This window comes from Meleagris gallopavo, chromosome 16 (genome assembly GCF_000146605.3).
Source record: "Meleagris gallopavo isolate NT-WF06-2002-E0010 breed Aviagen turkey brand Nicholas breeding stock chromosome 16, Turkey_5.1, whole genome shotgun sequence".
Taxonomy (NCBI): domain Eukaryota; kingdom Metazoa; phylum Chordata; class Aves; order Galliformes; family Phasianidae; genus Meleagris; species Meleagris gallopavo.
The window spans coordinates 8,585,494-8,599,977 of record NC_015026.2 but is presented as its reverse complement, the minus strand read 5'-3'; the positions used below and the strand labels follow the sequence as shown (position 1 = coordinate 8,599,977).

General features: G+C 48.6%; 1 protein-coding gene across 2 annotated transcripts; it reads left to right on the top strand.

Moving 5' to 3' along the window:
- The first annotated feature begins 523 nt into the window (after positions 1-523).
- On the top strand, positions 524-14,280 carry LOC104913411 (TOM1-like protein 2). 2 transcript variants are annotated; one of them, XM_010719572.3, is made up of 4 exons: positions 524-795; positions 7,278-7,337; positions 9,414-9,450; positions 9,869-14,280. In XM_010719572.3, exons 1-4 carry the CDS (start codon positions 589-591, stop codon positions 10,015-10,017), a joined length of 453 nt encoding a protein of 150 aa, XP_010717874.1. In that variant the 5' UTR covers positions 524-588; the 3' UTR covers positions 10,018-14,280. The 2 variants fall into 2 exon arrangements, with proteins under 2 accessions (XP_010717874.1, XP_010717875.1); XM_010719573.3 differs by lacking the exon at positions 524-795 and adding an exon at positions 810-3,227.
- The last annotated feature ends 204 nt before the right edge of the window (positions 14,281-14,484 follow it).

Genomic DNA, 14,484 nt, shown 5'->3' with positions numbered 1-14,484 from the left:
TCCCCTCTGTTCTTTTTCTTCCTCTCAGCACAAATACTGAGACATAAGAGATTGCAGCTGATTCTCCACTATCTGGTGTAATGGGGGCAGGTGAGGTATCCCACATAGGATGGGTATCTGCACACAAACTCAGAGCAGTGTGCTGAGCCAGCCCTGCTCTGCAGGGCCAGAGGAAGCCAGAACCACTGGTGGTCCTTTAAGCTTGGAGGTGGGCAGTGGGAAAGGCTGCTGCAGTGCTCCTGCAGGCTGCCATCACTTACCTCCTGCATAACACCTGCACTAGAGCTGTTGTGCTGTAGAGTTTGAGGCAGAGTCTGTTGAGATCAAGAGGATAAGTAAGATTTGCTCTGACATACAGCATTATAAACAAGGGGAACTTCACAGCGTGTTTCCAGCATAGTCTGATTGATTTTGGTAGGTGGTATAGCCTACACTTTCTCTTCTTCTAAGAAGATGACAAACATCAGCCTCACTTCTAGTCAGGTGTTTTTTTGGTTTTTTTTTTTAATTAACAGTGTGGAGGAAGTGCTAAAAATTCAGTGAACTGTCTGTAGGAAGCACAGGGCTCGGGGTGAGCTCTGCCCCTCCATGGACACAGCTGCCAGGCAGCAGAGGGGGATGCGTGTGTGCATGTCTGTGTATGTGAAGCTTTCAACTTGCTGCTGTTTGTATTTATCAAGAGTGTTGCTGTGGTTTCTCTCTTTATGGACTTTTCTGTTCTCAACACAGAGGAGAGGTAAAGGTGGGAACTCAGACATGGAGCCCATAGACAAGTGGCTAATTACACAAGGAATGGTGAGGACTTCACCAGTGGAACGACTCCTACTGCCCACCCCAACCCCTTCACCTAGAATAACCATCCTCCATTCACCTCTTACCCTGCCCTACTGAACCACTTGAAATCAGACAGTACAAGGAGTTGGTGTCCCACCTATGGCATTACCTGGGGCAAAGGGAAAAATTTACACCAGTTTCTGGTTCATGCAGGACAAAGGCCTGTAATCAGCTGAATCATTTGTAGAATCCCACAGCACCTTCAGAGGGGGGCTGGGGGTCAGATTGGTTCCTTATACTGTCTCGATTTAATTATGCAGTATCCACTTTTCAAGGGATAAACACAAGTCTCATACATCTTGTTTGCAAAAAGAACACTTTCTAGGTGCCTTTAAAGCAGACTCTTCTGGTAGTGCTTAACTTCAGTCTGTAATAAATGTACATAATTTTAGGTCATATTTAATTGAACTTAGTAATGCAGGGGTACTTAAGTATGAGAAGAGGAGAATGGGAGAACTGCTACCCAGTGTGACATCTTTCACCTCAGTCAGGGAATTACACAGGCATCAGGATTCAGGCTTCAAAAGGTACAGTAGTGTTCCTGGACTTAAGGGTTTAAATCCTGTGTCTAGTGATGACAGTGTTCTGATAACATCAAGCTTCTGGAAATCTCAGGATATGTGCACACTTTGTGTCCTTCTTCAGCATGCTTGCAGCGAGAAGTCTGAAAGTGTGTTTAAGTGCAGGAGACAGAGGTAGGTTTAAAAAAAAAAAGCCTCTGCTGTGCCTTAAAGCCAAGTTTTAAGGGTAGTTTTATGTTTTTGGACTACATCATCCATCATTTTAAGTGTTTGGGAATAGCAGTAATGGGACCTACTGTAGAAAGTCCTAACAGTCCTATTGAGGTAGTGCTGGCTGCAGCTGGGTTTGGAAACACGCAGTGCAGAACACTCTGGGATTGATACACACTCTGAGTATGAGGCTGAGTGCAGGATGCCTGTGGAGCAGGAGTGCCTGGCTCCAGGGAGAGCCTCCAATGGCCCAGACTGAATCACCAGTGCTCAGAAAGAGAAACACCCAGAAAACTCAAGGCTAAGAACAGTCAGAGCATGCAGTATCAGAGTGCACCAACTCGGTGCAGGTGCACTGTGCCTCTGCTAGGTGTCCATCCATCATGAATAATCCCGTGGTTGAGATAGGGCCTCATCTTTGCCGTTCCACTGTTTACAAGAGCAGCCCTGTTGCTCACACCCCTCAAACCACTGTTTTATTGAAAAAACAAACAGTATTTGTTATTGGCTTGTGGTTATTCAGACTGGAAAAAGGATACTGCACTCTTCATGGAGGCATACAGAGCTGGGGAGGGGGAGGGGCTGGCTGTGCAGCTGGTTGCTGCTCTGAGAAGCCTGTCACCTTGTTTGTATGCTAAATGTGAGAGAGAAATACCTAAAATAAACCTACACTAATCATTAACTCCGTTTCTCTCTTGCCTGGCTGTAGTTCTTAACTGTATGTATTAATATAACTTTGTAGCAATTGCAAAACGGGTGCAATAGCTGGCATCCCCAGTATGAACCTGGTGTGCAGATTCTGTAGTAACTTCTTATGTTTTAGAGATGAGGGAGAAAAGAGGAGTGAGGTGATGCTGCTATTAACTGTGCCTATACAACACTGAGACCACAAAAAGGACATTGCCCCCGCTCTTCTTGGAGCAACCTCCCAAGTGGTTGTCACATCCTTTTGTTGTGATCTCCTGTTCTTCTTTCCGCACTAGGATACATTTAAGCTTAGTGCTGAGCTCTTCCCACTTCCATCTCTGTGTGTCCCAGCACAGCTGTGCAGAGGGAGGCTCAGTCAGGGCTGTGTGTACCTCCTGGGGAATTTGGAAGAACTGGTGCTGTTTCAGCTTAATCTGTAGCTCAGTTCTGGCAAGGTGTTGGCAGGTCCATGGAGACACACCATGCTTATCCCCTCCAGCTCTGCCTGCAAAGCTAACCTAGTTCTGTCTTCAGAAAATGTTCAAACATGCCATAGGGATGTCGCTATGCTGTCCAGTAAGAGATCTGCTTGCAGAGTGAGGTCTGGGTTCTGCAGGTTGGGCCGTGCTTGGGGGGGTCTGCAGCAGCAGCTCTTAGCCACAGCCTTTAGCATAAGGCCACCCCACGTTAGTGCAAGTAATTCCAGTTCCCTTTTTCATGAGTTCAGCTGCTATTGAGACTTGCATGAATACATTTGGTTGTTAGAATAATCTGCCTGCCTGCTCCATGCCAAGTGGGTATTTGTTGCAAAAGCAAGGAGGGAGCGTTGCTTAAACCACGGCGTCAGGACAGACGTTGAGGCAGAGATGAAGGGGGAGTGAAACTGACCCAGATCTCACAGCAGCAGGTATGGATAGCCCTCAGCCTCACAGCCTGACCGCCAGCAGCGTGCCTGGCCAGAGAGGAGCTGTGAAGGTATGTGAGTAAACATTGAACAAAATCTTCACTGAGATGTTAATTAGAAATGTAGTGGGATGCTGCTCTGTCTACTTTCAATGGAGAGATAGGATCTAAGATGTAGAAATGAGTTGGGTAACATGAGATTACTGATGCAAGTCATCATCTTGGAGACTAGATCTCATTCCTTTTGCGTGGTCGGACCCTCTCCTTTCTGAAGGCACATTCCCTTGTCCTGAAGAGGACGTGGGCTCCTTTACCTGTCAAGTTGTTATATTTCATGGCCAAGGCTGATGTCCAGGTGAAGAAAGGCTCATGCTGCCTGGCTGTGCCTATCAGACCCCGCCTGGCAGGTTGTTGTACGGGTGCAGCAGGCTGTGCTGGGGACATACTGCACCTGAGCTCTTGCCTTCCCCATCTATGCAGTGTGTAAACATAGTTACAAGTAATCAAGTAGCTAATTAAATCCTTCCATGTAAAGTCAAGCGTGTTCTAATATGGGGGCCAGGCAGCTATTTCAAGATCACAACAACTTGAAATAGATCACAGGGCTGTCGGGGTAAGCTGGAGCAGACTGCTAACGCCTATCCTAGTGTCTAGCTATAGGAATAACAGAACTGTTACTGCTGCTAACCAAGGGGATGCGTAGCAGCCAACCAGGTGTTGGTGTCAGCTTTGTTCAACATCTGGAAAGAAGTGGAATTAACAAAGCTACTACAAGACAGTCGTCTAGCAACAATTAGCATGAATCTTGTTAAACGCTTCAAGAACATTAATGAGCTCACCTAGAGACCTGAATTGTCATTTCATCCCGGCTTCTTTTCCAGTGGGATCATTTTTTAATAGAAATAAAATGTGATAATAATAACCTTAAACTGTCTTTTTAAGGGTAGAATATTGGATTTTATGACTTCTGAGGGAACATATTGGCAATACTTTGGCTTTGACTAATAGTGAGAGCACCAACACAATCTAGCTTAAATAAGGAAGAATTTGAATTCCAAATTCTTGTGGGTTCTGAGGGATTGATACGTCCCATTTGTTGTCCTGGCCCTCCTTCACCGATTCCCTGTCAGGCCTGTGGAGATGATCCCGTTTGGAGGATTTTTCCAAAGACTAGATTAAAAAAAAAAAGAGATTTGAACCATGAGCCCATCTTTTATTTACAGCTAGTGACTTAAAGTACCTGAAAATATGTTGTGACTTAATTTCCATTTACAGCAAGCACAGACTTTTAAAAAAGAAGTCGCAGTATCATTATAAAAACAGCTCTTGCAGCCAACGCTGACGATCTGGGGGAGCTGTCTGGCCAAAGCTGAGAGCTCCACCAGACCATGCATGTTTGTGTAATCCATGTATGAACAAGACTGTCCCATTCTGGAGCCATTTCCATGCTGTCTGTGGCTGCTGCTGCTGTTTGTTCTTTTCAAATGTGTATACTGGCTAATTGATTTTCGTGTTGCTTCTGTTGTCTTTTGAGGATTAGCTTTAACAGAAGTCCACTCCATGTTTGTTGCTTTAAAACTTTGGGAAGGGGGAGATGTGGCAGATACACAGCTGGCAGAAAGCCACGTTCTGCATGGGCAGTCTGAAATGAAACCTGAATGGTACAGTGTTAGAATTCAAACATTTGAAAACTTTCAGTTACTCTTGAAAATTCCCCCCTTTGTTTTATTTTTGAACAAATTGAACCTGGTACATTTAACTCGTGTTTTATGGGGAAGATGGGGGCTCAATCTCAGGAAAGTAAATTGGAGGTTTGAGCATGGCAGGAGCAGTGGGTTACAACTCCTGGGCTTTTCTCTATGCATAATGAAAGCCCTGGGAGATGGGGGAAGCTTTATAAAGGGTCAGAGCTGAACAGCAAACATCTGACATGCTCAAATGCTTATCTTACAGCTCTCTGTGCTTCTTGTGTGTGAGCTGTGGAAAGTGCTTCTGCTCTTCTGAGCTTCTTATCTGTTATATAAAAAATAGGGCTGCCTGGAAGTAGATTTCCTATCCCAACCTTTTCTCGCCCCCAGTCTTACAAAACACAGCAGCACGAGTCTAAGCTCCTAAACTAAGCTGCTTCTGGAGGACTCCTGCAGCCCTGGCAGTGCTGCGACCCTTGGCAGTGCGTCATTTGTTCGATCACCTCTTGTGTTTTCAGGAGAGCCACTCTTTCAATTCCTGTTCCTAACACGGACCCCAGGACCACCCTTTTAGAGAAACGCCCTTATTTTATTCGTGGGAAAAATAGACAAAACCTGCTCATTTCCTCCTTACCTTCCTGCACGTTTTGTAATATCATCCTTAAAGAAACTTGGGCACCTTTCAGAGCTGCCAACAGCTCCCAAAGCTGCACCTTCCGCAGCATTGTGCCCTGTTAGGTAATGCGAGGGAGAAACGGCAGTGAAACTTCCACAGTAATTTTAGGTTGCTGTAGGCTGAATAGATTCCTCACTTCGTGTCTCTGAAGCTAGGATTTTCCAGAGCTGTTAAATTAACGAGTCAGCTCAACAAGATGTAGCTTGTCCCTGAAAGGCACATGGTGGAGGATGTCTGGAGGGCTCTGCTCTGGTTAATGACCCTCGTGCTGTGCCAATATTGGCTGTGCATGATTCAGCTCTGGTGTAAATTAAAAAGGGGGCTGTTACCCTAATTCAACCCCTTCCCCAACTCACTCGCAGAATCATCAAGGTTGGAAAAGACCTCTAAGATCACCACGTCCAACCTGTCCCCACCGTGCCCCCTGACCATGCCCACAAGTGCCACATCTCCATGGTTCTGGAACACCTCCAGCTCCCACCACCTCCGCAGGCAGCAGTGCCAGTGCCTGACTGCTCTTTCCAAGAAGAAATATTTCTTAATATCCAACCTTAGAAGGCAAAATTGTTGCAGAGCACTGTTAAATAGTGGCAAGGAAGCTGCGTCTCCCCTTGACCTCACCTGCAAGGCCTCTGCCGGCTCTCCTCCCAGCAGAGCTTCCAGGCAGAGCTCCAACAGCCCCACAGAGCTCCAAGGAAGCTCACAGCCCTGCCAGCCCCATGCCCTGCCACCTGCATGCCTGACATGCTTTCCAAGTGCTTTGAAGGTTGTCCTTATTAGCTCTATTGTGCTGCTTTCCTGTTTACCTCTTGCACAGCCTGACGTTGTGTTTCAGCAGCTCAGTTCATCAGGAAATGGTTTTCCTAACGCACAGTGATTTCCCCTTGCTGAGCCAGTCGCTGCCCGCTGGCTCTGTGCAGCAGCCACACTGCAGCACCAGCACTGTGGCTGCTCTGCTGTCACAGCAGCACATCATGGCCGTTTTGTTGAGCTGCCCGTGCAGTTCTTCAAGGGGCAGTGAGGTAGGAGCTGAGAGGAGCTGTGCTTCTGCAGAGCTGCTGCCTCTTCCTCCTCCTTGCCTGCATTTTGGGGACACCATGCTTTACATAAGCTTGGTGCTTCTGCCTCTGTTCCAAGAGGGCTGCCTTTGACGGAGGAACCGTGCCAGGTTTGCTTGAATTTGAGCCCTAGGTGCAGTGGGAGGAGGACCAGGAGTGGAACATCATGTTTGTCTCAGACTGCCTCCACCCTCCGAGAAAATTAAATTGTTTTCAGCTGAGCTTTGCCGGAAGGCTTTGGGCCCTCTTTTTGCTAACCCTTCATTATGGCTAATACTCATTAAATAAATAAATAAATAAATAAATAAATAAAATTTAATACTTCAAAACCTAACCGATATCCAGTATTCTACCCTGAAAAGCTTTTCATGATCAAGATTAGAATCATCAGCCCATCCTGATGGTTTTAATATGTGGTCAGGACATTGACCCATCACACGCTGACATCCAGTCATGTCATTCCCCACAATCTTTCTCCTGTTTTTTTTTAAGCCCTGTTGTTTGTAATTTCCTTTCCGAGTGTTTCTTTATTTGAAATGCCATTTATATTTTGTCACTTTTTTTTTTTCCAGCCCATCTTACATCTTTGTTTTTTGTTTTGTTTTTAATCTTATTTCTGGCGTTTTCCATCGCTCTGTGGCCGTGGTTGTGGATGTGGTTGGGTTTGCCTGCCTTGCTGTTCTCTCGCTGCACTCCCTAGATCCCTGTTGCACAGTCCTCTGTCATGGATGACATTGAGGAGTGGCTCAGTACCGACGTGGTGAGACTCTTTATATTTTCATTTTTCACACGGGCAATAGCACTTGTACGGATAATTCTTGATGTGTTGCTGAGTTACTGGCATTTTTCATTATGAGAAGACAGTAAAACTTCTAAATCATATTGCTTCTTTCCTTTTGAGGGGAATATATAAGCAGATGGGGACGAGATAGCATTGTGTTCAGCAATTCAAAGCATTTTTCTAAGTTGCTTTGCTTTCACCTGCCCATGCTAACACCACACAACAGCACGATCCCAGAAGTCATGTCTGGAGGAAAGCATGTAGGCATTGAATCATAGAGTGGTTGGGTTAGAAGGGACCTCATCTAGTTCTAAACCCCCAAAGACGTGCTGAGATCTACCTGTGCTCTCCACCACCCCTAAAGCACATGGTTAAAGCTGTGTTGGCTTTGGCAGGATCCAGGCATGTGTTTACTTCCAGGCACGCTCCTAAGAGCTGCAGTGTCAAGGCCCAGATTCCTTCCAAATCAGTGTGTCTTTGTTCAAATCTGCAAGCAAGAAGTCTTGATATGATTCATAACAACAATAAAAATAAAAATGTATAACAACATCTCTTCAACGTTAATAACTTTCAGTTCTCTAGAGAGATTATTATCTAGTGGTTATTAAACAAATGAAAGACAGAACTTAAAGTAGCTCTTCTCTTGGCCTGGAGTTTTGCTGCCCCAGTACCCATTTGGGTACTCAGGTTTCCTTTTTGATGTCAGCACCTGACTCTGATTATCAAAGAGCATTTTGGGGGTGGGGGTGAGCTGCAGTTCAGATTGTTCTTCTAAATGTGCTGTGAGCAGACCAAGATTCTTTGTGCTCACCATCACGCATCAGGATTGGCTCCTTCCATTGCTCCTTCCAAATACAGACTATTCCCTGGCAGCTCCCTGCTCCTGCAGCCCTTGGGTTTGTCTGCTCAGAGCAAAGAAATGTGGAAAACTTAACATGTCCACTATGCTTGAAGTCTTTCCCAGTTACATCAATTTGTCAGGAGGGAGGATCTTATGGAGAGATGCTGAGGGAGCTCTGGGCATTGACTGCACCCGAGGTAGCTAGATGGGTAACCTGACCTTAGATGGATTCCCCTCCTCTTTGTTGTTGTTGTTGAAGATTCATCTCAGTTCTCTGCTTCCCAGCTGAGGAAGCTGCAGATTAGATTAACTAACGTTTATTTATTTCCTTATCCCTTTTTGGATGCATTGGAACAAACAGTACATGTGCATGTGAAGCAGGGGCTGCTGTGTGTCCCTTTGGAAACCTCTGTACTGTAGAAACCTAGCAGGTGCTGAGTGACATTTCACTGTCAGGCATTGGACACTGCTGTGAGGTGGAAAAGCCCATACACGAACAGACACTTCTCTGTTTCAAAGCAGGTGCAACTTGAGGCATCTGAGTATCAGTTTAGTCCATTTTTTGATGTCCCAATAGATTGACAAGGATGTCACCTGCTTGGACTTGATTCCTTGTTAAAGGACTGTTGGAAATTCACAGCTGGTGGAAATGTGCTGACCCCATGGCATCCCAGCCTTTGTGTCCTGTGGGCAGATGCAAAGTGCCCAGCAGCATCTTTCCTCCAGCCCACCCTGACCAGTCTGTGCACAGCACGGACACCAGGAAACCTGCTGCACTTTCCCACAAGATCTGCAATGAACACCCCCAGGAAGAACACCAGTCCCAAACTACTTGGTCAGCTGAAAGTGTTTTATTTGAAGGCACCGTGCAAAGTGCTGTCCTTTCACAGGACTGCATGACAGTGTTGCTCTGACTCAGTATTGCTGGCTGAAGTGGAAACAGCACGGGGCTGCCATTGGTGTCCAGCGGGGAAAATTTGGCTATCAGATGCCACCAGCAATCTGCTGAAGCATCTCCGGTGCTTCCTCCTGCCCTGCAGCACATCAGTCAGCACAGCCTGATGTGGGAGCTGTGCAGTTCCCTCAGGTCACCCTGCTCAGATAGTTAAGAGTGTGGGAATGAGTGATGTCCAGCTGCATTATTTGCGTGTGTGGGGAGGGAAGAGTGGTGAAGTGCTGTCCGTGTGTTCACACTCATTTTGTTCCAATTGCAGAAAGGAGATGAACTGGAAGAAGGAGTGACCAGTGAAGGTAAGAGAAGATGACTGTGGCTGTGAGCTGCTCCCTGGTTAGCATGCAGCCTGAATACTCTGCTTTGGTCCCTACTTCTGCACTCAGTATGACAGGAGGAGGGTGTTTCAGAGCAGAAAGTTGGTGCTTATTGCACGAGGAACCCTCCCAGCTGTAAGTGCTTCCCTGCCATCTTGGCTGCACGCTATGTTTGTGCCAGGAGGAACGCGTACCCGAGCTGCTCAGCCCTTTGGAATGAGGTTTCCCTGCTCCCATTGTGGTGTGTGTTTCAATTCCCTCTGCTGCCAGGGCTGGGGTGTCTCAAAGGCTGTCCAAAGCCATTCCTGCAAACACTGGAACTTCAGACCCTGCCCACCTCTGTCCCTCAGGCTAGAAGTACAGCCCTCATTCTTACTTCTCTTTCCTTTTTGCATTGCAGAATTCGACAAGTTTTTAGAAGAGCGAGCCAAAGCAGCAGAGATGGTCCCCAACCTGCCGTCCCCTCCCCTGGAAGCCCCCACCCCTCCAACAAACCCTTCCAGCAGGAAAAAGCAGGAGCGCTCGGAGGATGCCCTCTTTGCACTGTGAAGCTCGCAGTCCCACCCCGTGCTCTGCAGGAGAGCGTTGCTGTATGGCCACCTCGTCCTCCCACAGCACTTGGCTAACAACAACCCTTTCCTCCCCAAAGTTTCATAGGTTGCTTCTCCTTCTTCCCTTTCTCTCGGTCTCCAACAATCCATCCCCACAAGCCGACTCTTTCTGTTTAAGTCCAACACTCTTCCTGCCAGACCGCGATTTTCCAGCGCTCGCTTAATCCCCTCCTTCCTATCCCAGCTGCACAAAACCAGCTCTTGATGCTGAAAACCCCTTTCGAATGCATGACTGCATCACACTGTGTTGAAACAAAAGCCCAGAGGGGAAAGAGCAGCCTTGCCCTTCAGTTGGTGTAGGGATCATCCTCTTCTGTAGGCAGGTCCTGCCAAGTCGGCTGCTCTGTCGATCAGCGTGTAATGGACTGAGCTGGAATGTGCAGGGGGAGCGTGTCTTTATTTTTAGATAAAATGTTAATGTATTGGCTTTCGTGTCGGATCCGACAGCAAGGAACAACTGTTCCCCTTTCAACATGTGCTTCACAAGTTAAAATCCTTTACTCTCCCACTCACACATCTCCCTGTACCATATGGCAGTCGCTTTTCCCCACTTTGTGCAGCGCTTCATATTCTTAATCTCACAGGGTATTTTTTTCCTTGTGTTTTATCTGGGCTTGCTCTAATTTGAAAGCAGTCTGTTGGCCGTGTCCAGTAGCTCTGGCAGTTGTCAGGAATGAAAAACGCTGAGCTAAATGGATGCTGCAATGTGAGCGAATGAAGCATTTTGCTCTTTGGGAGAGCATTCTCACAGGAGGGTTTTTACTAGCGTGTTTGCCTTTTAAAATAGCGAGGTTATTTTTTCCCTACCTAAGATTCCTTCTTCAGTGACTGTAGAGCTCTGCGTTTGTCTCAGCTGTTGTAAATAGCATCCTTGCAGATGGATGGGACTTGGTGATGGACCGCGAGCAAACCGAGGTTCCTGGATTCCCTGACATAGCTGTTAGGGCTCTTGGTGCTAGTTGTGATGGGAAGGGCAGCAAACCTGCCAGAGGTGTCTGTGGGTATGCCCAGAGTTATCGTGGAGGGACTGGCTATGCCTGTGCTGGAGGTGAAACCCCTCATTTCCTTCTAGGCCTGAGAGTGTTGGGTGATTTGACCATGCTGGTCATAATCCCAAGTGTTTCTGGAGCGTCCTTCAAAACCTCTGCCCCTTTGTCTGTCCCAGCTCCTAGAGGGCTGCATTCCCCCCACTGTCTGCATCCTCCTGCATCCCCAGCATGTTCCCTGGGAGCAACCCAGCGGCATGGGGTGGTGGGATCACAGTGAGGGAGGGATGTGGCAGAGAGAAGCTCCTGGCCTGGCAGAGAGGCAGCTTATCAGATGGACACTCCTTTCCTGGGGGCTTGCCTTGCCCAACCTGCTCCTTCTGGCCTGGACACTGATATTGTCAGGCTGGTGTGGGTGGAGCTCTGTCGGACACTGTTCTAGACTGAGAGGCCATGCTATAAACAGCTGATAGGAAAGTGACAGAAGCTTTTATCTAGGCATGGTAATTTCAGCTCCTAAGATGCTCTCCAAGGCACACCACGCTTTGGCAGCCTGTGATGCACACTGTCTTTTCCCAAATGGCTGAATCACAGCACTGGTGCTTTTTGGGAGCTGTCACATTCATCTGCACGGGGAAACTCTGTTTGGTGCAGGATTTCCAGGCCATCCCAGGTCAGCTCTCTCTATTTTGTCTTCTCTGTAGCTATAACACAATGCCAGGATGGAGCAGCATGCACTGCTGCTCTGACATGGGTTGAGCTCAGTGCTCAGGTGCTGCTTGCCAGGCACATTGCTGCCAGTTCCTGCAGCACGTCAGCTGCAGCCACAGCTCCCAGAAAGCCGAGGATCCTTCTGTCGTGACGCTGCTTTGATTCCAGGCAGCGTCTGCTGATCGCCCGAGCGGTCTCGCCTGCACAGAATGAACTGTTGGTATTCCTGTCAATGCAAAAAGCTCCGTGGCTGTTTGAAGCGTGGATTTTCTCTTCTAAATCCTTGAAACGCATTGACCCTGTAAATGGCCACATCAGGTGATTCTAAGCACGTTAATCCAGCTTCTCTGCCAAGCCCCAGGAGATAATCGCATTGCTCCAGCATGGGGACGTGGTCGTGTGATGCTGAGTGGCAAGGACGGCACCGGCGCTGTTACCACAGCCCTGCAGTGTCCCAGCTTCACCCCCAGCACCTGAGCATAGAGGGGAGCTGCTCACCCTGCTGCTCCCGCTGAGCCTATCCTGGGCATTCCCATTTTAGGGAGAATCTTTCCGAAAGAGCTCGCAGAGCTGTCAGTGATGAATAGAGCGAAGTAGAGAGAAGGTTGAGGCCGAGGGAGCGTGTGCTGGCACAACTCAAAGCATCCTGTGCCCATAACACCGTAAGGTGTGCTTTGGTCCCACGAGTTCTTTACTGGGAAGTTGGGGCCCTACTCACGGGGTACCACCGGCTGGGAGCAGGGCAGCCCCAGGGCAATGCCTTCCTTGGGAGGGCTGAGCTGGAGCAGAGGTGGGGGGGCCTTTGGGGAACCCCAGAGCGAGCTGTGCTGGAGCAAGGCGGGCAGGAAGCGCGCAGGGTGCAGCCCCGGCCTGCCTGCACGGATGGAACAGATTCCCCAGTGTCCTGTATCAGGATCTCTCATCTTCTCCCTCCTCTTGTGGTCTGCTGAAAACCTGAGCAGTGGAAACCGATCGGGAAAGGGGGAGGGGTTTTCACATTGTGGAGCGACCTCGGGATTTCTTCTTCCTTCGCTTTCCCTCCTGGAACAGGGATGGAGCTGCAGGCAGAGCCACTTCCATGGGAAACCCCATCGTGGCACTTCCCAGGCAGGCAGAGCCGCAGTGTGATGCTCAGTGACACTAAATTATTGCTGGGGTCCTCCCTGAGTTCTAATCAAACCCTCAAACCCTGTTCTAGATTAAGGTATTTATTTTGTCAGTGTTTTTTTTCTTTCTCCTTCTTTCCAGTGTGTTTTTAACCTCTTCTTTTAACCCCTTGTGTGCTGAGATGTAAGAAATGAATGGTTTCTATTTAAATACATACTTTTGGGTTTTTTTTAATTGTTATGTGTAGACTGCAGCTGCATCTTTGGCAGGTGTGATAGGTAGCAATGTGCTGTACAGACGGTTAGGGTGTTTAGGTGAGGCTCAGAGGAGAACTGCTCATAAAAACAGCATGGTGTCTTGTAAAGGGAACAGCCTGTGTGCACAGGGTCCTCCCCGTTAGCCCAGCCGCAGGCTTTGGGACGCACAGAGCAGATGGGCAGGTCAGCGTGGGGCTGGTTGTACAACCCTGAGCTGAAGTAGGGCCTTAGCGGGGTGTTCTGTCTGTGTGGCTGCATTCAGCTTGCTTTCTGGGGTCCGGTGACGGATTCCTCCTTTCGATGGAGGAGCAGAGCTGGCTGCAGACAGATGTTTCCCTCCAGTGGTGAAGAACGGATCCGGGCGGTGGGTCCAAGCCTGGGCCAGGGCGTGTGGACCCCATCCCCGAGCAGAACCCACAGCTGTGCTCCTCCAGCATCCCAGCAGCACCGCCTGCTCCTGCTCCTCTGCTCAGTGCTCTGCTTGTAGCCATGGATGTGGGACGTGCAGAGCAAACACAGCTGCACTGCAGCAGCCCTGTCCGTCTCATGGCCTCCTGGTCTCGTTGAGGCTGCCGGGACATCTCAGGGATGCTCCCTCCATCCCCATCCCTGTCCTTGTTTGCCTCCTCCGTGCTAACCACAGGGCGTGCTGAGCCTTCCCCGGAAAAAAACAGCTCAGGACAGATAATGGGATGGAAATAGTGAAACGGTGAGTGGGTTTGTGTGCCGAGCTTCCCACCTGCTCTGTGTTTTTATGAGTACGGGCTCCTCGTTCTGTACATGTTCCTATGAGCTATCGTTAACCCTACAAATGTAACCTGTGTGATAGCTTCTCTGTATATTACAGCCATAGGCTTTCCAGATAAAAGTGGATAATATTTATTTACTGAAGATACTGGATATTTTTTTGTTTGGGAATGGGGTAGGGAAAGAAGGGGGACATAACTGTAAAGAGATCGACGATGTAAAGAGAAACAAACCATAAAGCAAAAGAAACCCAACACTAAAACGTTGCTGTATTCACGTAGGGAAGGTACAACTGTATTAATCTGCCATCGTTTAACCTGTTCCAGAAATCATCTCTACTTTGGTTCCTGCATGTGAGATACTCCAATAAATGCACTACTGGTGTGGACCGGAGGTGCGCGCTGTGTCGCGGTGTTGTGTCGCGCCGCGTCCTTCCATCGGGAGCTCCTGGGAGGAGCCCTCCGCGCCTCCGTGCGGCCCTACGGGGCTGCCGACGGGCAGAAGAGGCTCCGGGTGACGGCGAGGACGCACGGCAGGGCGGAGGGCTTCGGGGCCGCCTCACTCGCAGCCCGGCGCGTCCCAATCCCGATCGCCCCG